Below are 25342 nucleotides of genomic sequence, written 5' to 3'. Positions count from 1 at the left end.
CTTAGTTCTTTGTTCACTGTTTTTTCCACGTATTAAAATGTCCCCTTCTCTAAAGGTCATCCCTATCACACTCCTTTATAAATGCTTAAGGCTCAGCGTTTTCGGTTTTTATTTTTCAAAGCCATCCAGCATGCCGAATTTCGCCACAAGAGGACACTGTTACATAACCTCACACGACCAGGAACAACTTTTGGATCCATGGAAACATAAAATCCGGGTGAAAATCAGTTTAAACTGATCTGCTCCTTTTAAAAAAAATCTGGGTATTTTTCAGTAAAAATCGGTAAAAACCGAAAACGCTGAGCCTTGTAAATGCTTAGCCTTAAAGGGATAGTTTGGTTTCCAGGGTTTTTACAATATATCCTACTTCCATAATGTTAGACAAACTCATAGATAACTTTTTATGTTTTTGTGTGCAGTTTGAAGATCTGTGGACCAGTGAGTTTACCTAGCTTAGCTCAAATGCTGTATGTCTACTGGAATCATTAGCAGCTTCTCTCAAAAGAAGAACACACCTTCTCCAAAGCCAGTTGTTAGTGGTAAATGGACTGTATCTATACAGCACTTTTCTAGTCTACTGACCACTCAAAGTGCTTTACAGTGTATGTCTCACATTCACCCGTTCTCACACAGAGCCAACCTGCTCATCAGGAGCAGGTAAGGGTTCAGTGTCTTGCTCAAGGACATTTCGACACGCTCTCCGCAGGAGCTGGTGCTCGAACCAGTGACCTTCCGATTCCTAGACGACCCGCTCTACCTCATGAGCCATACTGCCCCATAATATATTTAACTACTGAGCCTTACATTTTTAAGTATTTTCTTAACTGTGTTTTAAGCTGGTCTAAATTCACCATTCAGCATACCTTCAAACTGCACACACAGATGAAAAAAAGTGTTGACGAGTTTGTCGAGCTCCATTCAAGCAGGATAAATGGTAAAAACCAACTATCCCTTCAGTCATTGAGAATTATTTAATTTTGGGTAAAGCAATGTGGCCCTTGTGGAAGAGTTATTTAGATAACATTCAGCTGCAAGGAACTGGTGTAAATCCCCAGGCCTACCCACATACTGATCCACAATGAAATGCTGTTTAGTTGAAATGTAATCTTGCAACATTGCATCCACATAAACAACAATAATTTTCCTTCTCTCTGCCATCTGATCAAATAACCACCAGGTTCTGATCCAGACGCCCAGCACCAACTACACTGTGATGGACTACAAGCGCTTCTTTTCAGACATCAACTTTAAGGATGGTTGGCTGATGCGGCAGGACACAGAACCACTGGTGGCTGACCTCACTCCTCCTGGCGTGGCTGTCCACTGCTTGTATGGCAGTGGCGTGCCCACGTCCGAGTCCTTCCAGTACTCCGATAAGTTCCCGGATGTGGAGCCGACGGTGTTGTACGGGGATGGAGATGGGACGGTTAACCTGAAAAGCGCCATCCAGTGCCAAAGGTGGGTAGGGCAGCAAAAGCAGCTTGTGGCCCTGCTAGAACTGCCTGGGAATGAACATGTGAACATGCTGTTGAACTTCACGACTGTGGCTTACATCAAGACCGTGCTGTTCTCCCCTTGACAATGACACAATCATAGTGACTGACTGGCAGAGAAACGGCTTGGCACACACAGATAACACTCGCACATCCACAACAAAACTGCCAATACATTGTACAAATTTGCTGATTGCTTTCACACACACACACACACACACACACACACACACACACACACACAACCCCATGATGGAAAGACTGACCAAATCTTGTCTCCAGTCTCTGAACATTGACATGCTACACTGTTCCCCTGTGCCCCCCACACTATTAAGGAAATGTATTTTAGTACTAAAGTCTTTGAATTTAAATTTTACAGTGATAATTACCCCTGATATTTTAATGTCAACCTATTTATGGTTGAGTAGAAGCAAAGCAAGTGACTTTTATATTTGTCAAAATTTTCAAAGTCAAATTTTAATTAATAAATCTACAAAAGATACATATTCTATTCAAGCCATGTACAATGGCTTAAGCCGGGGACATGCCATCACGTGTTAAACGTTTGTGTTTGTTTTTAGTTGATGTTCTCCATATTTTCTTTCTGACATCTGTTGTACGGTTTTAGGCTAAATTGTAAAAACTAAAGCATATGTTGGTAGCCTGAGCTGTAAGATAGGTTACAAACTCCATTATGTGTGTGTGTGTGTGTGTGTGTGTGTATGTGTGTGTGTATAGAGAGAGAGGGAGAGAGTCCCCCTACTGAACCATTGCAAAGAGAAACCAGATCACTGTCACACCATTGCTTGCGGGCAAAAAGAATCATTCCTAAATTACAAACCCAATTCCAATGAAGTTGAGACGTTGTGTAAAACGTGAATAGAAACAGAATACAATGATTTGCAAATCCTTTTCGACCTATATTCAATTGGGTATACTACAAAGACAAGATATTTAATGTTCAAATTGATAAACTTTATTGTTTTTTGCAAATATTCACTCATTTTGAATTTGAAGCCTGCAACACGTTCCAAAGAAGCTGGGACAGGGGCAACAAAAGACTGGGAAAGTTGAGGAATGCTCCAAAAACACCTGTTTGGAACATTCCACAGGTGAACAGGTTAATTGGAAACAGGTGAGTGTCATGATTGGCTATAAAAGGAGCATCCCCGAAAGGCTCAGTCATTCACAAGCAAGGATGGGGTGAGGTTCACCACTTTGTGAACAACTGCGTGAGCAAATAGTCCAACAGTTTAAGAACAACGTTTCTCAACGTGCAATTGCAAGGAATTTAGGGATTTCATCATCTACAGTCCATAATATCATCAAAAGATTCAGAGAATCCGGAGAAATCTCTGCAAGTAAGCGGCAAGGCCAAAAACCAACATTGAATGCCCGTGACCTTTGACCCCCTCAGGCGGCACTGCATTAAAAACAGACATCATTCTGTAAAGGATATTACCACGTGGGCTCAGGAGCACTTCGGAAAACCATCGTCAGTTAACACAGTTCGTCGCTACATTTACAAGTGAAAGTTAAAACTCTACCATGCAAAGCGAAAGCCATATATCAACAACACCCAGAAATGCCGCCAGCTTCTCTGAGCCCGAGCTCATCGGAGATGGACTGACGCAAAGTGGAAAAGTGTGCTGTGGTTTGACGAGTCCACATTTCAAATTGTTTTTGGAAATCATGGACGTCGTGTCCTCCGGGCTAAAGAGGAAAAGGACATTCCAGATTGTTATCAGCGCAAAGTCCAAAAGCCAGCATCTGTGATGGTATGGGGGTGTGTTAGTGCCCATGGCATCATGGGTAACTTGCACATCTGTGAAGGCACCTTAATGCTGAAAGGTACATACAAGTTTTGGATGGCAGCAACATATGCTGCCATCCAAGCGACGTCTTTTTCAGGGACGTCCCTGCTTATTTCAGCAAGACAATGCCAAGCCACATTCTGCATGTGTTACAATAGCGTGGCTTCGTAGTAAAAGAGTGCGGGTACTAGACTGGCCTGCCTGCAGCCCAGACCTGGCTCCCATTGAAAATGTGTGGCACATTATGAAGTGCAAAATACGACAACGGAGACCCCGGACTGTTGAGCAACTGAAGTCGTATATCAAGCAAGAATGGGAAAGAATTCCACCTACAAAGCTTCAACAATTAGTGTCCTCAGTTCCCAAACGCTTATTGAGTGTTGTTAAAAGAAAAGGTGACGTAACACAGAGGTAAACATGCCCTGTCCCAGCTTTTTTGGAACATGTTGCAGGCATCAAATTCAAAATGAGTCAATATTTGCAAAAAAAGCAATAAAGTTTATCAGTTTGAACATTAAATATCTTGTCTTTGTAGCGTATTCAATTGAATATAGGTTGAAAAGGATTTGCAAATCATTGTATTCTGTTTTTATTTACGTTTTACACAATGTCCCAACTTCATTAGAATTGGGGTTTGTAAAACAAAACTTGTCAACCAATAACAAAAACACGTGTCTCTGATCAGAAGATTAAAATCAGCTTTCTGTCCTCCCCCAGTGAGCATAACGCGCCCCCCCCACCAACAGTCCAAATGTGATTGAAGGCCCATATATTGTCCATCATCTTATAATAACTGTGTTCCACCCTCAGTCGGGCCTTCAGCAGTCCCTCCAGAACCTGTACCAGTTCCACACTGCCAGCGCTTTGAGTCCGATTCCTGAGGGTCAGCCAGATGGGCAACTTGGGAGGACCAGATGGGGAAAAAAAAAAAAAGTTCACCAATGTGTGTACAATCTTCTTTTTAGCACAATATTTTGGACCAAAGATAAACAAACTTAAAGAAAAAAAACCTCCCCAAGATCCTGAAACCAACTTTTTAAAAGTACAAACATTGCTGACAGCCGAGGACACCACACAAATAAATGTACCACGGTCTCAATCTGAGAGCAGAAAATACACTCCTCCCCCTGCTCTGGATCCAGATGCGCTCTGTATCTGTTTGTAGCTATTGTCCCGTTTACCACCCTCCACTGGAGGTCTGCTCTCCGCTTTTCAATGGGCAGCTTGTACAGGGACTGCCAGCTGCCTTTCGGGGATACGTCTGGGCCAAAAAAATCAGTCCACCTCAGCTGCTTCATCCTGTTAGAGAGTGCAGGTTCAGAACCGTAATACAGATTTGGTAGACCGCTTTTCCGCCTGCATCCTGAAACTTATCCAGGTGGGGAGTTGTGAAAGACCGCAGTTGACCTCCTCCTCCTTTCTGCCACTCCCCCATAGCTGGGGTGATAGACAGAGAAGGACAGCTATACTCACAGTACATTTTCTGCAAATGTTCTCAGGGATTGTGGCAGGGCAGCGCAGACTTCCTCCATCACTCTGTTGATCAGCCTGATAGAGTTGATGTTGCTTTGCTCTCTCAGGGCATCCACAGATGTTGCTGTCATCTTCATCAGATGGCCCAGTTTTGTGCAGCCAGCCTCTCTGATTGGCTCACAGGCTAGCAGACTGCGGAGTTTTTATGAGGTTAAAAAGCAAAGGTTCCTCAAACAACTACATGCCCTGAGTCTCATTTGTGGAATGTGCAATCTTAAAAGTTTTCCATGCCTGCAGTACAGAGCTTTAAAAAGGTGTCAGTTCAGTAAGGTCCACATCCTTGGGTTGTAATAGAAAAAACTGCTTGTCATAGCCCAATCGCCTAGCAGCAATCTAGCCAGCCTGGGACTTAATTGTACTGCAGTCTTTGTGCAGTCCGAAGTCTAAATAAGGTGATTTTGGACTGGAAGCTGATCAGTCCCTGCCCCCCTTCAGCCACAGGCAAGTAAAGGGCTGCTGCCTGGGCCCAGTGCGGGCCAGACCAAAAAAAGTCTAGGATGGCTCTCTGAATGTCCTCTATCATGCCTCTTGGTGGCGTCAGAGCACTGAATCTGTGCCAGAGAGTTAAGGTGATCAAGTTATTGTCAACAAGAACTCTTCCCCTATATGACAACTGGGATAGCAACCATTTCTATTTAGACAACCGAGCACACACTTTCTCCTTAACTCCCTCTCAGTTCTTTGCTTGCAAACCCTCAGTGCCCAAAAATACTCCCATCACTTTCAGCCCCTCCTTCCCACACTCAAGTCTTCCAGGCAGACTGGGCACTGCCTGATCCCTCCACTGTCCTACCAACAAAGCTTCACTCTTTGCCCAGTTCACCCATGCAGATGAAGCCTTTTCATAAAGAGACAGGATATGCTGCAAACACTGAATATCCCCCTGGCTGGAGACAAAAATATTAACATTGTCAGCATAAGCAGTAGGAAGACGGTCTAAATTGGGGAACCCAGGCAGTGAGAGACCACTGATCCGACCTCTCAACCTGCACAACAAGGGCTCAATAGCTAAACTATATAGTTGTCCTGAAATAGAAGAGCTCTATCTTATCCCTCATCATGCAGGGATTGGCCTACTCAGCCCTACCCCCATCTTAACCATACATTGAGCATGACTATACAATAAACCAACCCAAGCCAGAAACCAATCACCTATACCAAGAGTCCTAAGGGCAGAAAACAAATAAAAGTGGTCTACCCTGTCAAAACCTTTCTTTTGGTGCAAAGAGACAATACAAAAATTAACATTGTAAAAATTACACACACCAGCAATATCCTGCATGAGGAAAATATTCTCCATGATATTTCTGTCAGTTACCCAATGGGTTTGATTTGTATGTACAGTTATCTCCAGAGTGTCTTTAAGTCTATTTGATAAGGCTTGGGAAAGCACCTTATAGTCTGTACAGAGGAGGGCAACTGGCCTCCAGTTCTTAAGTAATACCAGGTCCCCTTTTTGGGCCGCACCTTTTTGGGCCACAGGGAAAGCACTGCTTGCTGACAGGAGACAGGAAGAGATCCTGTTCTGAAACACTGCAACAAAACACCATGTAAATAAGGTCTGAGAGTATTCCAGAACCGCTTATAAAAGTCAGTGGAGCGAGCCTTAATCTCTGGTGCCCATGCTGATGCCATCTGGTTGACAGCAACTGTCAACTCCTCCAGAGTCAGCTCACACTCCAGAGCAGCTTTCTCTGCCAGGCTGAGCTGAGGAAGCCCTTCAAGGAGCCCCTCCTTGCACTCCATGCTGCATTGTTCTTCCCCAAAGTGGTCAGCGTAGAAGTCCATCGCATGGCTCCTCATCTTGCCCAGACTGGTGATCACTCTGCTTCCTGGAAGCCGAAGGCAGGTTCCTTAGGCTTCATGCTTCCTCTGAGCCACCAATTTCTCCAGATTGAAAAAGAAATAACTTGGGGCATCTATGTCCTTTAGCTGGAGGAAGCCAGACCTGATAAGAGCTCCGTTCATTGTCTCTTGTAGGAAGGAGCTCAACTCCAACCTCTGCTCCTGCAGCAATGACGCATATTAGGTTCTGTGTAATCTGGAATTATGTATCCTCTAATATTAGCTTAAAGTTCCTGAACTGCTGCCTTGATCTTAGCAATGGAATGGGAGGTCTACTGCTGGCAAAAAACACAAATTTATGCCTTACCCACTTCCCACCACAGCTTCAAAAAAACTAAAATCTGCTTTTTTGGTTTTCAACAGTTGCCAAAAGTGCTAAAAACTGGCAGAAAGTACTGCAGGAGCTTGTTGTTAAAAAAAAAGAAGGATTTAACCCTTTCACCTGGTGGAGTTATGAAATTTATGCTGACAAAGTGATGGTCAGTGAACCCAACTGGACTTGTGTTACCATGAACTAATCTGCAGCTAAGACTGGGAAATGTAGAACCTGTCTGGTTTGGTGTACTCACCCTGTTATTGCTGACCTTCACCCATGTGTATTGTCTGGATTGCGGATATTTGACTCCCCATGTGTCTAACAGATCAAAGTGTGTGATGATTTTGATTTTTTTTTTATTTTTATTTTGATGTACTTTATGAATCCCCGTGGGGAAATTCCTCTCTGCATTTAACCCATCCTAGCTGTGTAGCAAGGAGCAGTGGGCAGCCGCCGTGCAGCACCCGGGGACCAACTCCAGTTCGTTGTGCCATGCCTCAGTCAGGGGCACAGACAGGAGTATTAACCCTAACATGCCTGTCTTTTTGATGGTGGGGGAAACCAGAGCACCTGGAGAAAACCCACCACAGCACAGACACGGGGAGAACATGCAAACTCCACACAGAGGATGACCTGGGATGACCCCCAAGGTTGGATAACCCCGGGGTTCGAACCCAGGACCTTCTTGCTGTGAGGCAACACTGCTAACCACTGGGCCACCGTGCTGCCCACCGTGCCTATACTGTTAAAGCTCTAAGATGGGTGGGGTTCCCCACTTGTCCTGTCCACAGCCAAGTCTATGGTGCAGTTGAAATCCCCACCAATGATAAATTGATCCTCATGGTATTTCTTCAGCTCATTTTTTTAAGCAGTGTATAAAAACGCACTCTGTTCCTTGATTTGGGCCATATATGTTAATGAAGCTGAATAGAGAGCTATCTATTTATGCCCTGACAATCAACAATCTACCCTTCACCACTTCAGTAGAGGATATAAAACGGTTGCATTTGTTGTTGTTCCAAACAGAACAGCTACCCCTGCACGAAGGTTAGTGCCATGGCTAAGGGCATACAAACCCTCCTACCGTACGCCCCAGTCTATCTCATCTGTTGGATTAGTAAATGTCTCTTGTAAAAATAACACATCAATCCTTTTTTGAGTAGAGACTTCAGAAATTAATGCCTTTTTGTGCCGGTCTCTCCCACCATTAATATTCAAAGACCCTATTTTGAGACTCTGCATAGATTGGTCTGAGAAGAGAAATAGACAGGATGAGACGAGCAGAGAACAGCGAAAAGAGGAAAACATTGTGTGATGCCTGATCATGTTACTTTTTAGTCTTTCTAACAGTTTTACCTTTTGTTACTTTTCTCAGAGATGTAATATGCTTTGTGAGGCGAAAGCGTTTTTTTCTCATACAAGAGGTCAAAACCAACCTGTTTAGTACACAAATGGATCTGAAGAATTTATCAGTGTCACTGAAATAATCCCTCACTTTCCAAATGTTTCATCCAGAAAATCTTTAATTTCCTCTAAAGAATAGAGATCTGTGTGCCTAGTTTCACCAACAGACACCGTATCTGACTCAGTCATATTCCATGTCTTCTCCTTCACATGACACCTGGTTGTTGAACACACCCTGTCCTTCATGGGTGATCACAGTGTGGTCTCAGCCTACAGAACTTGTGGAAGCTGCTCCCTCAGCCTTTTCTGGTGACTGTGAGCGTACTTAAGTGTCTGCAGACCGGGAACTGCTTAGACTCTACAGTCACAGAAGCATGTTGCTTCTCAGACTGGCTCTGTTTCTCCCCATCTAAATCATTACTCTCACAATGTGAACCAGTGACACTGGGTGCCGCGTCTGCAATGCCGTGTTCTGCTGCCGTACTCCCAGCTCCAGGTCCGCTATTCATCACCTCGGCGCAAGCGGAGCCTCCTGCCACCTCGGCGGAGTGAGCCTCCTCTTGGTGTTTATGCAGACATGCAAAGCGTTTGTGTCCCACATCACCACACTCAAAACATTTCAACCGTCCTGAGCTGGCATACACCATATAAGAGCCATCACCGTGCTTTACTCTGAAAGACACCTCCAGTGTTTGTGTAGGCGAGTCCAGGAACATGAACACCTGTCACCTCAGAGACTGCACGTGCTTCAGTTTGGGATCTTTACATCCCAAACTCTGTTTTAAATCCACTGGCAAATTTATCAGACCTATGGCGCTTGTTCTTTAACACCTCATTGGGTATAAAAGGCAGAACACCGGGCACGGAGATCCGCGTGGATTGAACTGACAGCGGAGACCTGCACAAACATGTCCCCGATAAACACACCACTCTCTGTCAGATGATAAACATGAGGCTTCTCTTTCAAGAGCACAACCACTGCTTTGTTCATTCTTGATACGGAAGATATCTTCTCATGTCCTACCTGCTCACCGACAGCCAACAGAACCTCTTCCACGGTGATGTTACTATCCGGCGGGACTATCCTTACTCCCTGCCAAATTCCTCTCAAAAACCACCTGACAAAACCACTGAGCTTACCTGATCATGGACATAGGACAGATGAAGAATAAGGGGAAAAGTCTGAAAAAAGGACAGCGAACAATTCAAACTCCTCGCCAATCTCTCAACCACAACCCTCACTCATGCTCACACACCCAACCTCCCAGCATGCAGTGAAGAGAGTGAGAGGGAGCATCAGCCAAAACATAGAAACCACTGCCACATGACGTAAATAACATTGATTTTCTCGTTAAAACCCACAGAAGAGCTCAAAATGCTTGAAAAGTTCATGCTGGCAATGATGAACAAGTGTCAGAATACACAGAGCATCGCAGCTTGGTGCATATAGGACTGTGTAGCTGCTGACCAGTCAGAGTGCCCATGATGGCCCCTGGCCACCACTGAAAACCCCTAAAATTGGCACATGAGCGTCAAAACTGGACCATGGAGCAGTGGAAGAAGGTGACCTGGTCTGATGGTCTCATATTTTCTTTTGCATCATGTGGACAGCTGGGTGGATGGGCATCATTTACCTGGGGAAGAGATGACACCAGGATGCACTGTGGGAAGAAGAAACAAGCTGGCAGAGGCAGTGTGATGCTCTGGGCAATGTTCTGCTGGAAAACCTTGGGCCCTGGCATTCATGTGCATGTTACTTTAACACGAACTACTACCTAAACATTGTTGCAGACCAAGTACACCCCTTCATGGTAAGGGTATTCCTTGATGGCAGTGGCCTCTTTCAGCAGGATAATGTGCCCTGCCACACTGCACACATTGTTCAGGAATGGTTTGAGGAACATGACAAAGAGTTCAAGGTGTTGCCTTGGCCTCCAAATTACCCAGCTCTCAATCTGATCGAGCATCTGTGGGATGTTCTGGAAAATCAAGTCTGATCCATGGAGGCCCCACCTCACAACTTACAGGACTTAAAGGATTTGCTGCTACCGTCTTGGTGCCAGATACCGGAGGACAGCTGTAGGTAGACGATCAGTATACCCTAGATGATCCGGGGAGTCCATACCTCGATGGGTCAGAGCTGTTTTGGTGACACGAGGGGGACCTACACTATGTTAGGCAGGTGGTTTTGGCTGGTCTGTGTGTGTGTGTGTGTGTGTGTGTGTGTGTGTGTGTGTGTGTGTGTGTGTGTGTGTGTGTTGCGTATGTGAGTATATATCAATCAAGTTGCATTTTTATTATATATATACATATATATATGTATATATATTTGTGTGTGTGTTTGTGTGTGTGTATATATATATAATGTGTGTGTGTGTGTGTATAGGGTTTTCCAGAATTACTAGTTTGCTTTATTTCCTTTTTATTATTTGATTCTTCTGATTTTTTCCCCTTTTTTATTGCCATTCATAATTTCTAGTATTGCATGCTGTTGTTGATGTTTGAGTCCTGGATGGAGACCTGTGGCTTATTTGTTTTGACTGTTTGTCCATGTTTAGTGTCAAGTTGTGATGCTGAATGATTTACACCATGCTCATGATTGAATCTACTTGATATGTGACATTTCAGGTTCAGATAAATTTACCAAAAATTTAAACTGCTTCTAAAAACATTCTGTTCAAGACAATTTTAATTTCCATCCATCCATCACCCAAACCGCTCATCCTGCTCTTAGGGTCACGGGGATGCTGGAGCCTATCCCAGCAGTCACTGGGCAGCAGGCAGGGAGACACCCTGGATAGGCCACCAGGCCATCACAGGGCACACACACACACACACACACACACACACACACACACACACACACACACACACACACACACACACACACACACGTGTCCGCCTGCCGCCCAATGACTGCTGGAATAGGCTCCAGCATCCCTGCGACCCTGAGAGCAGGACAAGCGGTTCAGATAATGGATGGATGGAAACTCACAGGATTGTTTCCTGTCATATTGGGTCAAGTTAAGACACAGTTGCTGCGTAACTTAATCCTGTTTCATGTCACATCTCCTGTCCCACCACTACTCCCGTGGCTCTATGCTCTTTAGAAGAGGAGCTCCTCATTCCACCTCCTCGCCCTCAACTGAGTTTGAAGGAGTTCATACCAGTGCAATGAGTATAATTTTTTTTTTTTGCTACCCCTCATGTGCACCGTGTACCAAGGCGTAGAGGAGTTTGGGCAGCCGATCATACAGGTGCAGATGATCTGACCTTCAAGCCTTTATGGAAGGAAGAAACCACATGGGATTCTTGCACATTCTCTGGAGAGCTGTGTAGAGACGAGACCTTTTCATATCAAGTTGGAATAAATGTTCTGTGCTGAAAACTGTTATGATCACTGTGATGTGCGATGTCATGCCTTCGACTGAGTAAACATATTAGAAATACTGCGTTCAGACTGACTGTGAGTGCAGGAGGTGACTGGAAAGGGGTATAATCACCTATGTTGACAAATCATTAAATGCCCCCGTGGGTAACTTTGGGAGAGGTATGGGGGTATATTGACAGTAAACCTCCCATCCTCTTTCCCCCCGTAAGGTTTAAATTCAGACCTGTCCACATAACTCCCTCCTGATCTTTAACGTTCACACCTCAGCCTTTCAGATGGGCTGCTCAGAAGTAAACTCATACAGATGTTCCAGCTGTGAGCCTCATGAAGTCACAAGTACGTTCTCTTTTAAAGCTAAAACATGCAGAACACAGCGTTGCTGTTGCAATTGTCCCACAAGATCTTAAGCCAACAAAAATGAGTATGAAATGAAAAAGCTTTATTTCCTTAATTAACAAAATATCTATAAAAAACTACCCCAGTTTTCTGGTGAGAGAACCCTTTATTTGGGGGGGGGCGGGTAGGGGGGTATACAAGAGAATTATAATGAACAGTGCACATGTCCCAAAAATAAAACATTAACTGGTCACTCTACATAAAGGGGCCGCCAGTGTTTGGCGATGCTTTCTTTAGAAAACCTTGCTACAGTATGACGAATGAGGCTCGAGACAACGCGCTACTGTTCTCGCTACAGTGAACAGTTTACTGACAGGTTGGTTGAACACCGTTTGAGTCATCGCCCATTCAAAAGACGATGCTCATTTTGAAAATTACATAAAAACCCTGTAGCATCCATCTCAGATTTACAAAACGGGGTTACAACAAAAGACCAGGAGGAGAACGTGTCTCCCCATTATAACGTTGTCTTCCACTCCTACCCCAGGGGTAAATTTGCATTTCGACTCAACGAGGGAATCGGGATAGGCAAGAGGAGGAAGGAAGTTTCTGGTATCAAAAAGAGAGCAGGGCCTGTTGTTGAGTCCTGTGCATATGGTTCCAGAAGTCCGAGCTGATGGAGGAGCAAAGAACCTCAGTCCGCGCTTTGCTGTACAACTTAACACTTTTACGATCATATAACTTCCCAACAGTTGTGTTTCCAGTAGTTTTGGTGAATTTGTTGGTATTTCAGATTTTTGGAAACGGAACAATTCAACTCAAGTTGACGTTTCCCGGTCCCCTCATTTCATCCTTTTTTTTGTGCCATCTCATCAAATCCCCAGCTATTGTTCCAAGGCTGACCGTGCACCCCCCCTCACAGTGCGAGTCTGGCGTTCAAGGGATCAGGGTTAATGTGGTAGGCAAATGCCAGGTTTTAGGACCCAAAAAGGAAGCTGAAGATCTTGTTTCCCGCCTTGCAGCAAAGCTCCTTACACTCCAGCTTCAGAAGGAAGGGCCCCTCCTCATGGTCATCGATAAGACTCTTAACACACAAAAAGACAATGATCACAAGGGTTGTTTTGATGTACACACCATAGACAAAGACGTATGCAGTGTTTTTTTTTAGGTTTATGTAACTGGTCTCAAGAAGAAAACAAAATTAAGACAGGTCAGGTCTGAGTTTGGGACAAGACAAAGTGTGACAATGAGCCTCGCTAGACTCAGACACCCATGGGTTTAGGTTAAATAAGTAAATGGGCGGCCCGGTGTCAGTTAAAGAGGAACAAAAAAGGAAAACACTATGAAAACATGAGAGCTAAATGGATAAATCCCAGATTGAAAGATCAGGGTCAGAATACCTGAAGCTCGTGAAGGCATTCCTTCATCTGCTCCGTCCGGTCTCCAGTGCACCATGCCAGACTCAGATGGAAAGATGGATCCTGGGAGGAAAAGGGTTGAACAAGAGAGAGGCCGAGAAGGAGACTGAATCCAAAAGAAAAGTGAGCCAGATTTTGCAGTGACAGACATAGTTGTGACAGTGTGGTGTAGGGGATGGCTTTTGTGTGTGTCTGGGGAGGGAGAGCAAGCAGTGGCTCTGGCATTACCAGCTCACAGCTGCAATCACTTTGTAAGCAAGCTCACATCTATTTCCATCTATTTCAGTGAGGCTGGAAACGAACATCCCCTAGGCTGTGCACCGACTTCCTTGGCTGATGTTGAGTTGGCGGCTTCGCAGTGTGACAAAACATACGCCTTTTCTGTTGGACTACTTTTCTGTTTCTTAATAAAATCCCAGCCGGTGTATAAAACCCTCAACCATGAACAGCTGTGCTGTGCTTAACATCAGTTATGCAGTTACAAGGATGAAATAAGCAATTCAAGTTTTATCAAGTGAGATCTATATATATATACACACACACACACGTGCATCTCAAAAAATTAGAATATTGTGGAAAAGTTCATTATTTTCTGTAAATTAATTCAAAAAGTGAAACTTTCATATATTCTAGATTCATTACCCTTCCAGTCAACTTTCCATAGATATGCTTTCATACAGCACTCTGTCAACAGCCAGCCCTTTCAGCAATGACCTTCTCTGGTTTATGGGTTATTGTCAAGAGGAAGATGAGAGACACCAGACCCAACAATGCAGATGAGCTGAAGGTCGCTATCAAAGTAACGTGGGCTTCCATAACATCTCAGTAGTGCCACAGGCTGACTGTCACCATGCCACGCCGCATTGATGCAGTAATTCGTGCAAAAGGAGCCCCGACCCAGTATTGAGTGCATAAATGAGCATACTTTTCAGAAGGTCGATATTTCCGTATTGTAAATCCTTTTTTTGGTTGCTCTTATGTAATATTCTAATATTTTCAGATACTGGATTTTTGATTTTCATGCGTTGTAAGCCGTAATCATCAAGATTAAAACAAAAAAGGCTTGACATATTTGACTTTTTGTGTAATGAATCTAGAATATATGCAAGTTTAACTTTTTGAATTAAATTACGGAAAATAATGAACTTTTCCAAAATATTCTAATTTTTTGAGATGCACCTATATATATACACTACCGTTCAAAAGTTTGGGATCACCCAAACAATTTTGTGTTTTCCATGAAAAGTCACACTTATTCACCACCATATGTTGTGAAATGAATAGAAAATAGAGTCAAGACATTGACAAGGTTAGAAATAATGATTTGTATTTGAAATAAGATTTTTTTTACATCAAACTTTGCTTTCGTCAAAGAATCCTCCATTTGCAGCAATTACAGCATTGCAGACCTTTGGCATTCTAGCTGTTAATTTGTTGAGGTAATCTGGAGAAATTGCACCCCACGCTTCCAGAAGCAGCTCCCACAAGTTGGATTGGTTGGATGGGCACTTCTTTGAGCAGATTGAGTTTCTGGAGCATCACATTTGTGGGGTCAATTAAACGCTCAAAATGGCCAGAAAAAGAGAACTTTCATCTGAAACTCGACAGTCTATTCTTGTTCTTAGAAATGAAGGCTATTCCATGCGAGAAATTGCTAAGAAATTGAAGATTTCCTACACCGGTGTGTACTACTCCCTTCAGAGGACAGCACAAACAGGCTCTAACCAGAGTAGAAAAAGAAGTGGGAGGCCGCGTTGCACAACTGAGCAAGAAGATAAGTACATTAGAGTCTCTAGTTTGAGAAACAGACGCCTCACAGGTCCCCAACTGGCATCTTCATTAAATAGTACCTGTTAGAGCCTGTTTGACGAAAGCAAAGTTTGATGTAAAAAAAATCTTATTTCAAATACAAATCATTATTTCTAACCTTGTCAATGTCTTGACTCTATTTTCTATTCATTTCACAACATATGGTGGTGAATAAGTGTGACTTTTCATGGAAAACACAAAATTGTTTGGGTGATCCCAAACTTTTGAACGGTAGTGTATATATATATATATATATATATATATATATATATATATATATATATATATATATATAGTATATATATAGTATATATACAGTGCATCCAGAAAGTATTCACACCCCTTCACTTTCCCCACATTTTTTTATGTTACAGCCTTATTCCAAAATGGATTAAATTCCTTTTTTCCCCCCATCAATCTACACACAATACCCCATAATGACAAAGTAAAAAAGGTTTTGTAGAAATTTTTGCAAATTTATTAAAAATAAAAAGAGCCCAGACTTGAACCCCATTGAACATCTCTGGAAAGACCTGAAAATAGCTGTGCAGCGACACTCCACATCAAACCTTACAGAGCTTGAGAGGATCCGCAGAGAAGAATGGGAGAAATACCCCAAATATAGGTGTGCCAATCTTGTAGCTTCATACCCAAGAAGACTTGAAGCTGTAATCGCTGCCAAGGGTGCCTCAACCAAGTACTGAGTAAAGGGTGTGAATACTTATGTACATGCAATATTTCAGTTTTTTATTTTTAATAAATTTGCAAAAATGTCTACAAAACCTTTTTCACTTTGTCATTATGGGGTATTGTATGTAGATTGATGAGGAAAAAAAAGGAATTTAATCCATTTTAGAATAAGGCTGTAACATAACAAAATGTGGGAAAAGTGAAGGGGTGTGAATACTTTACGGATGAACTGTATATATAGATACACACACATACATATATATGTGTGTGTGTGTATATATATTTATGTGTGTGTGTGTGTATATATATATATAGAGTCAGCACCTCCAAGTTGTGTATATGAGAGATACTTTCTTGATCCTGTTGGGGAAATTACCCTCTGCATGTAACCCATCCTAGCTGTGTAGCTAGGAGCAGTAGGCAGCCATCATCCAGCACCTGGGGACCAACTCCAGTTTGTCTTGCCATGCCTCGGTCAGGGGCACAGACAGGAGTATTAACCCTAGCATGCATGTCTTTTTGATGGAGATGGAAACTGGAGCACCTGGAGGAAACCCATGCAGACACGGGGAGAACATGCAAACTCCACACAGAGGATGACCTAGGATGACTCCAAAGGTTGGACGATCCCAGGGTTCAAACCCAGAACCTTCTTGCTGTGAGGCGACAGTGCCAACCACTGCACCACTGTGCCGCCCAAATAAACCCGGAAGGCAAAGTTCTAGATTTACCAGTCAATCTTCGTTCCAACCCTCACCTATGGATGGTCATGAGCTTTGGGTAGTGACCGAAAGGGTGAGATCACGGATTCAAGCGGCTGAAATGAGTTTCCTCCGTGGGGTGTCTAGGCTCAGTCTTAGGGATAGGGTGAGGAGCTCGGACATCCAGAGGGAGCTCCTAGTAGAGCTGCTGCTGCTGCTTCGCATCGAAAGGAGTCAGTTGAGGTGGTTCAGGCGTCTGATTAGGATGCCTCCTGGGTGACTTTGTTTGGAGGTTTTCCGGGCATGTCCAACTGGGAGGAGACCCCGGGGTAGACCCTGAACTCGCTGGAGGGACTACATGTCCAATCTGGCCTGGGAACACCTTGGGATCCCCCAGGAGGAGCTGGAGGGCGTTGCTGGGGAGAGGGACTCTGGAGTACCCTACTTAGCTTGCTGTCACTGTGACCTGACGCTGGAGAAGCAGCTAAAGATGAGATTTTATATATATATATATATATATATATATATATATATATATATATGTGTGTGTGTGTGTGTGTGTATAGATAGATACATATATATATATATATAGATACAGTGCATCCGGAAAGTATTCACACCCCTTCACTTTCCCCACATTTTGTTATGTTACAGCCTTATTCCAAAATGGATTAAATTCCTTTTTTTCTCATCAATCTACACACAATACCCCATAATGACAATGTGAAAAAGGTTTTGTTGAAATTTTTGCAAATTTATTCAAAATAAAAAACTGAAATATTGCATGTACATAAGTATTCACACCCTTTGCTATGACACTCAAAATTGAGCTCCGGTTCATCCGGTTTCCACTGATCATCCTTGAGACGTTTCTACATCTTGATTGGAGTCCACCTGTAGTAAATTCAATTGATTGGACATGATTTGGAAAGGCACACACCTGTCTATATAAGGTCCCACTGTTGACAGTACATGTCAGAGCAGAAACCAAGCCATGAAGTCAAAGGAATTGTCTGTGGACCTCCGAGACAGGATTGTATCGAGGCACAGATCTGGAGAAGGGTACAAAAAAATTTCTACAGCTTCGAAGGTCCCGAAGAGCACAGTGGTCTCCATCATTCGTAAATGGAAGAAGTTTGGATCCACCAGGACTCTTCCTACAGCTGGCCGCCCAGCCAAACTCAGCAATCGGAGGGAGAAGGACCTTGGTCAGAGAGGTGACCAAGAACCCGATGGTCACTCTGACAGAGCTCCAGCATTCCTCTGTGGAGATGGGAAAACCTTCCAGAAGGACAACCATCTCTGCAGCACTCCACCAATCAGGCGTTTATGGTAGAATGGCCAGACGGAAGCCTCTGCTCAGTAAAAGGCACATGACAGCCCACTTGGAGTTTGCCAGAAAGCACCTAAAGGACTCTCAGACCATGAGAAACAAGATTCTCTGGTCTGATGAAACCAAAATTGAACTCTTTGGCCTGAATGCCAAACGTCGCGTCTGGAGGAAACCAGGCACCTCTCATCACCTTGCTAATACCATCCCTACAGTGAAGCATGGTGGTGGCAGCATCATGCTGTGGGGATGTTTTTCAGCAGCAGGAACTGGGAGACTAGTCAGGATCGAGGGAAAGATGAATGGAGCAAAGTACAGAGAGATCCTTGATGAAAACCTGCTCCAGAGCGCTCAGGACCTCAGACGGGGGCGAAGGTTTACCTTTCAACACAACAACGACCCTAAGCACACAGCCAAGACAACGAAAGAGTGGCTTCGGGACAAGTCTGTGACTGTCCTTGAGTGGCCCAGCCAGAGCTCAGACTTGAACCCCATTGAACATCTCTGGAAAGACCTGAAAATAGCTGTGCAGCGACGCTCCCCATCTAACCTTACAGAGCTCAAGAGGATCTGCAGAGAAGAATGGGAGAAATACCCCAAATATAGGTGTGCCAAGCTTGTAGCTTCATACCCAAGAAGACTCGAGGCTGTAATCGCTGCCAAGGGTGCCTCAACCAAGTACTGAGTAAAGGGTGTGAATACTTATGTACATTCAATATCAGTTTTTTATTTTTAATAAATTTGCAAAAATTTCTACAAAACCTTTTTCGCTTTGTCATTATGGGGTATTGTGTGTAGATTGATGAGAAAAAAAAGGAATTTAATCAATTTTGGAATAAGGCTGTAACATAACAAAATGTGGGGAAAGTGAAGGGGTGTGGATACTTTCCGGATGCACTGTGGATGGATGGATGGATGGATGGATAGATGGATAGATAGATAGATAGATAGAGAAAATCTGGGGATGACAATTATTTCCAATTTAAAAATAACACTAAGCTGATTGCTAGTTAATTAGGATTTAACCTCTTTGACACAGACAACTGAGTAAAACACTTAGTGACTGTGGTGTTGATGAGCAAATCAGTAAGTCACCTTATAGAAAGTGTCCAGGCTGAACTCTGTCATGATTTTGTCTACCACTTCTACTATCTCCAACAATTGAGCATGCCCAGTACAAACTTCCATACCAAGGAATGTCCTGTAGGGCCAAGACAGACAGACAGACAAGTCACTGATGGGCATGTTATCAGAAAAAATGTAGACATTAAAACAGAGCAGAAAGAATTGACAGCCAAGGAAGAACAGAGGGTAAACAGAGCAAGTGAACAATCAGGAAATGATGGTATATGACGGTATATCAGAATCAGAATACTTTATTCATCCCGAGGAGAAGTCAGGTTCTATTGCAGACACTCAAGAGCTAGTGAGAAAAAAACTACAAACTAACAAGATACAAGATAACAAGAAAATAGAAACAAATAGAAAGAAGAAAAACAGAAACAAATAGAAATAAAAGATAAAATAAGAAATTAAAGTATATTATCTGTACCCAAAGATACAACAAACTTTTTGACTGTACCTGGTCCTCTCAGCATTACAGTAGACCCTGAGTCTTCCTGCTGCACACACAAATCTAAACCAGAGAGAGAATCAGTCTGTTTTCAGTTAGAGAAATAATTCTACCACAATCAACACTACGTTATTTTCACCTCCAGCATACTGTATTACTACCCATCCACCCTAATTCAACTCCATCTCTTGACTTCGAGGAAATTTACTTTAACTTGACAATTTAGCTCATCTATCTGGTTTTATTCACATAAGCTTGGAGGAGTTACAAGGTCTGCATAGAATATGATTTTATTATTATCATATAAATATCATATATAACATCAGCTGGGAACCCATTTGCAATCAAAAATAAGATTATATTAGCTTCTATAAAGCAAAAAGCTCATATATGGACATGGTGCTAGTAAGGCTATGTACAGTGCATCCGGAAAGTATCCACACCCCTTCACTTTCCCCACATTTTGTTATGTTACAGCCTTATTCCAAAATGGATTAAATTCCTTTTTTTTTCTCATCAATCTACACACAATACCCCATAATGACAAAGCGAAAAAGGTTTTGTAGAAATTTTTGCAAATTTATTAAAATAAAAAACTGAAATATTGCATGTACATAAGTATTCACACCCTTTTCTCAGTACTTGGTTGAGGCACCCTTGGCAGCGATTACAGCCTCGAGTCTTCTTGGGTATGAAGCTACAAGCTTGGCACACCTATATTTGGGGTATTTCTCCCATTCTTCTCTGCAGATCCTCTCAAGCTCTGTAAGGTTAGATGGGGAGCGTCGCTGCACAGCTATTTTCAGGTCTTTCCAGAGATGTTCAATGGGGTTCAAGTCTGAGCTCTGGCTGGGCCACTCAAGGACAGTCACAGACTTGTCCCGAAGCCACTCTTTCGTTGTCTTGGCTGTGTGCTTACGGTCATTGTTGTGTTGAAAGGTAAACCTTCGCCCCAGTCTTAGGTCCTGAGCGCTCTGGAGCAGGTTTTCATCAAGGATCTCTCTGTACTTTGCTCCATTCATCTTTCCCTCGATCCTGACTAGTCTCCCAGTTCCTGCTGCTGAAAAACATCCCCACAGCATGATGCTGCCACCACCATGCTTCACTGTAGGGATGGTATTAGCAAGGTGATGAGAGGTCCCTGGTTTCCTCCAGACGCGACGTTTGGCATTCAGGCCAAAGAGTTCAATCTTGGTTTCATCAGACCAGAGAATCTTGTTTCTCATGGTCTGAGAGTCCTTTAGGTGCTTTCTGGCAAACTCCAAGCGGGCTGTCATGTGCCTTTTACTGAGCAGAGGCTTCCGTCTGGCCATTCTACCATAAAGGCCTGATTGGTGGAGTGCTGCAGAGATGGTTGTCCTTCTGGAAGGTTCTCCCATCTCGACAGAGGAACACTGGAGCTCTGTCAGAGTGACTATCGGGTTCTTGGTCACCTCCCTGATCAAGGCCCTTCTCTCCCGATTGCTCAGTTTGGCTGGGCGGCCAGCTGTAGGAAGAGTCCTGGTGGATCCAAACTTCTTCCATTTACGAATGATGGAGACCACTGTGCTCTTCGGGACCTTCGAAGCTGTAGAAATTTTTTTGTACCCTTCCCCAGATCTGTGCCTTGATACAATCCTGTCTCGGAGGTCCACAGACATTTCCTTTGACTTCATGGCTTGGTTTCTGCTCTGACATGTACTGTCAACAGTGGGACCTTATATAGACAGGTGTGTGCCTTTCCAAATCATGTCCAATCAATCTAATTTACTACAGGTGGACTCCAATCAAGATGTAGAAAATCTCAAGGATGATCAGTGGAAACCGGATGAACCGGAGCTCAATTTTGAGTGTCATAGCAAAGGGTGTGAATACTTATGTACATGCAATATTTCAGTTTTTTATTTTTAATAAATTTGCAAAAATTTCTACAAAACCTTTTTCACATTGTCATTATGGGGTATTGTGTGTAGATTGATGAGAAAAAAAGGAATTTAATCCATTTTGGAATAAGGCTGTAACATAACAAAATGTGGGGAAAGTGAAGGGGTGTGAATACTTTCCGGATGCACTGTATGTACTGCTATGTCTAACTTGTGTTTCAAGACCAAGCGCACTTCTTCAGGCAGCATAAACTACTATTATCACTGATTACTATTATCAATATTCATCCATCCATCCATCCATCCATTCTCCAAACCGCTTTTACATATAAAATGAATTGATTGTTTAGAGTGACGGATTGGAAATGGTTGCAGGGTTTCCTATACTGTTCACTAATTATTTTGTTTCAAAACCTCAATTTTTTTACTGCCCCATTTCCTTATCTAGTCAGTGTTCAGTGTGATGTATGCTGAAACTATGAATAACGTGTAGTCACAGGTATGTTATGGTATATTCAGACATGTGCAGGAAAGCCATGGCTGCAAGAAAGGTAAGGAAGTAAAAGATTCGGATTTAACTGTAAATTCTCAGCGAGAAGCTGTAGAAAGCACCAGTTTAGTTCCCCAACATTCTGCAGTGCATTTAAACAATCACTTCCCCTGTATACAGGCCATAGATGGATAAACTGACTTTTTACGGTGGGCAAGGCCTGTCCTGAGCCTCTCTATGAAAGGCTGGATCCAGTGGTGTCTCAACACCACTGTTTGAGACAGACTGAGGTGAAACTCCTCCTGCTGAGTTAAAGCCACTCCGTGAGCTGTTGCAGCAGACAGTATATCTTCCAACAGCTCTGCAAACTCCTCATCTGGATTGTCTGAGGAGGAGGGGATCAAAGAGAGGGAGAGAAGAGATAGGAAAAGGAAGAGTTAAGATTTATTGTGAAATTAAAATAGTTTACAGTCTGCATTTCTGTTCCACTTCAGCATTATAAAAGGAAACACCCAAGAGCAGTGGTTCCCAACTCTGGCCAGCATTCTACTCATGGGGTTTTAGACTTGTGGCAATAGATGAATGTAATTGACTACCTGGCTGGTAGGATAGAAAATTAGCAGTGTGGGTCCAAAGGACTGGCGTTGGGAACCATGACTGTAGAGTAGTTTCAAAAATCATGGGATAATTGTGGGAAGGTATGTGTGTGTGTTTAAGTGGGGGTGCAGAGTGAATGTTTTGCGTGACTGCAAATGTGCAAATCCCTGCCTGTCTTACATGGCAAATATACATAAGTTGCCCAGTTTCCCCTCTCATGTCTGAAAGAGCGGATGCGTCCACCATGAAGGGAGCAGTCTTCAGTCTGATGGTCCACCTCCTCTGGAAACATGGAGATTAGGCAACCAGGAACAGGCAGCCTGAGGAAAATTACCACAACAGCTTTGGTCTGTTTATTTTGAAAATTCCATTGTGAAATAAGTCATGATAAGATTTTAAAATAACATTTGGATTCATTCACAATGTTTTTCCTCAATAATGTTAGATGTTCTTCACGTAAGTGGATGCACCCATTATACCCAGTAAACACTAAAGGGTGCTACCTCATTGCATCTCTCCTCAAATCACATTTTGAGGGGGGCAAGCTACTATATATATATATATATATATATATATAGCGTTTTTTCCGAAACCGTCAATGGTGTTGTTATAAGTGCTCAACTAACGAGGAGCGAATATCAACCCAGATGCAGGAGAAAAAGTTTTAATACATAGCAGTACAGGCCTGCACATTAGCAGCTGATGAGTGCGCGACGCACGAAACAGGCCTGTACTGCTATGTATTAAAACTTTTTCTCCTGTGTGTGTGTGTGCGTGCGTGTGCGTGCGTGTTGTTATCCGGGGTTATACTTTTTACTCTGACAAGTCTCTCTATGTGACGTCTCCTAGTCAAACATGCTTTTCCGTAAAGCCGAACCCAGCCGTACACGCACGCGCGCCACACACACACACACACACACACACACCTTGTTTTGGGGATCTGCTCCTCTGTTTTGAGCGTCTTCCTCGCTAAGGTGTCATCATCGTTATCGCTATCTTCTTGACAGGTCCTCGGGCGTCTTCTGCTTCTAGCGTCTGAATCTGCTCGCGCACCTTCAGGCTCGTTCTCCTCGTCGGAGCTGCTGCTGTAGCCAACCAGCATGGTGCAGCACGTGTCGCGTTAAATAACAACGGTAGACATCAATAGAAATATTAAAGAAATAAATTAGTGGGAAACAAGACAAAAAAATGCTTCAGTAGATTCTTGACTACTTAAAAAGGAAACATGGTTGATTATCTACAACAGCAACAGCAGCGTCCGCCAATCAGAAGCAAGCTTTGGCACTACTTCTTCTTCTTCTTCTTCTTCTTCTTCTTCTTTTTCTTCTTCGTTGGTTTTTACTGGTGGGCTACAAACTGCCGTTAAAGGTGCATCCCGCCACCTACTGTACTGGAGTGTGTAACATCATGACTTTTTTAAAGAAGTTATATTCTGGATAGCAAGTATAAAGCCCTTTGCACCTGTGATTGTTTGTCCTGTCTCAAACAGACCTCTGATGCTCCACTCCCTTCCCGTATCTACCACCCTGCCTTCAGTCTTTCTCTGTATACACTGAACCTCCTACAACCTATATTTACCACCCTGCCCTTCAGTCTTTCTCTGTATACACTGAACCTCCTGCAACCTATCAGCACACGTCCAACCGTTTCCTTGCAGTTACAAGTCTCACATTTATCCGACACGGTCTTTTTCACTGTGTATAAAGTAGCATTGAATCCTGCATGTCTTAATTTCAACCTAGAGAAAATAGCATCCTCTTTCCTACATTTACCTATATTACGTATAACTCCAGCAGACTTTTGAATTTTGTAATAATCTCTACCCTCACCGTCATTATTCCAGATTTTCTGCCACGATTTCATTATTCCATAATGAATTTGTGATTTTGCTTCTGATCTGCCGAAACACATTTCTAAACCATTGTAGCGAATTCGGGGGGCAGTCTGGGAGACCGTCGCCACAGGCGGGAGGTGAACCCGTGTCTCCCATTCCGCAAGCGACAACGTTAACCAGTCAACTAAAGGGTCCGACCCGTTGGCCAGGGGCTACCGAGCCTATTCATCCTTGATCGTTACACTGTCATTATCATCTTTTAATGCACCTTTAGCAAGCTTATCTGCAACCTCATTTCCCTCTATTCCAACATGTGCTGGTATCCAACAGGGATGAATACTTATTCCTAGTTGCTGTAGATTTGATAAGATCGTATAAACCTCAATTATAGATCCTCTCAAACTGTTTGTCCTGATTTTATACTTTGCATTACAACAGCAGAATCTGAACACATCCATCTATCCACCCATTATCCAAACCACTACTTTAATTGGTTTAACCTCCTCTACTCACTGAACACTGATGATTATTGCTGTCGGTTCTGCTGTCAGTTCTGCTGTGTATACTGAGACCCTGTTTGAAGTTCCCTCAACAACCCCTTTATCGACTTCTGGAATGTAAACTCCCACTCCTACGTGCTTATTATTTGACTGTTTTGATCCAGCTGTAAAAATATTTAATTATAGTAACTCTTAAATTATTCTTGAACTGAGAACCTAGTGTTAATATTCCTCTCTGTCCACTCTCCTCTTTTTTATATTTGAAGATTTACTTTGGGTTGTGGAAAAATATCCATGGGGGGAATCCTGCTAATAAACTGCTGAACTAGAATCTAAGTTGTACTCTTTTTAACATTCTTGTTAATGTCCCATCCAAAACCTTTACCAGAAAAAGGTGTGTACTCCC

At 43.1% G+C, this 25342-nt stretch overlaps 2 protein-coding genes across 4 annotated transcripts in view; one reads left to right on the top strand and one right to left on the bottom strand.

Annotated features, from left to right (window-relative positions):
- The window catches only part of pla2g15 (phospholipase A2, group XV), a 42557-nt gene extending 30714 nt beyond the window's left edge, over positions 1 to 11843 (top strand). Inside the window, exons 7-8 of one of the 3 annotated variants that reach the window (XM_056281513.1) lie at positions 1178 to 1458; positions 11631 to 11843. In XM_056281513.1, the coding sequence (XP_056137488.1) occupies positions 1178 to 1458; positions 11631 to 11790 (441 nt within the window). In that variant the 3' untranslated portion in view covers positions 11791 to 11843. Of the gene's footprint in view, positions 1 to 1177; positions 2175 to 4117; positions 4200 to 11630 lie in introns of those variants that run through there. The other 2 variants (XM_056281515.1, XM_056281514.1) reach the window with 2 other exon arrangements.
- Positions 11844 to 12301: 458 nt separating this feature from the next.
- On the bottom strand, positions 12302 to 23859 carry usb1 (U6 snRNA biogenesis 1). Its single transcript, XM_056281516.1, has 7 exons — positions 23529 to 23859; positions 22783 to 22922; positions 22207 to 22390; positions 19663 to 19716; positions 19176 to 19281; positions 13533 to 13613; positions 12302 to 13216 (listed from the first exon to the last, which is right to left on the bottom strand). The coding sequence occupies exons 1-7, from the start codon at positions 23702 to 23704 to the stop codon at positions 13109 to 13111; spliced, it is 849 nt and encodes a 282-aa protein (XP_056137491.1). The 5' UTR covers positions 23705 to 23859; the 3' UTR covers positions 12302 to 13108.
- Positions 23860 to 25342: the final 1483 nt, after the last annotated feature.

This window comes from Lampris incognitus, chromosome 6 (genome assembly GCF_029633865.1).
Source record: "Lampris incognitus isolate fLamInc1 chromosome 6, fLamInc1.hap2, whole genome shotgun sequence".
In the NCBI taxonomy this organism is placed as follows: Eukaryota; Metazoa; Chordata; class Actinopteri; order Lampriformes; family Lampridae; genus Lampris; species Lampris incognitus.
This window is presented reverse-complemented; position numbering and strand designations above follow the sequence as displayed.

Coding starts and splice junctions, on each gene's coding strand:
- usb1 (XM_056281516.1), bottom strand. CDS start 23,704: ATGCTGGTTGGCTACAGCAGCAGCTCCGACGAGGAGAACGAGCCTGAA. Junction 19,282..19,662: donor TGTAATGCTGAGAGGACCAG/GTACAGTCAAAA, acceptor TTGGCCCTACAG/GACATTCCTTGGTATGGAAG. Junction 13,614..19,175: donor GCCTGGACACTTTCTATAAG/GTGACTTACTGA, acceptor TTTTCCTCCCAG/GATCCATCTTTCCATCTGAG.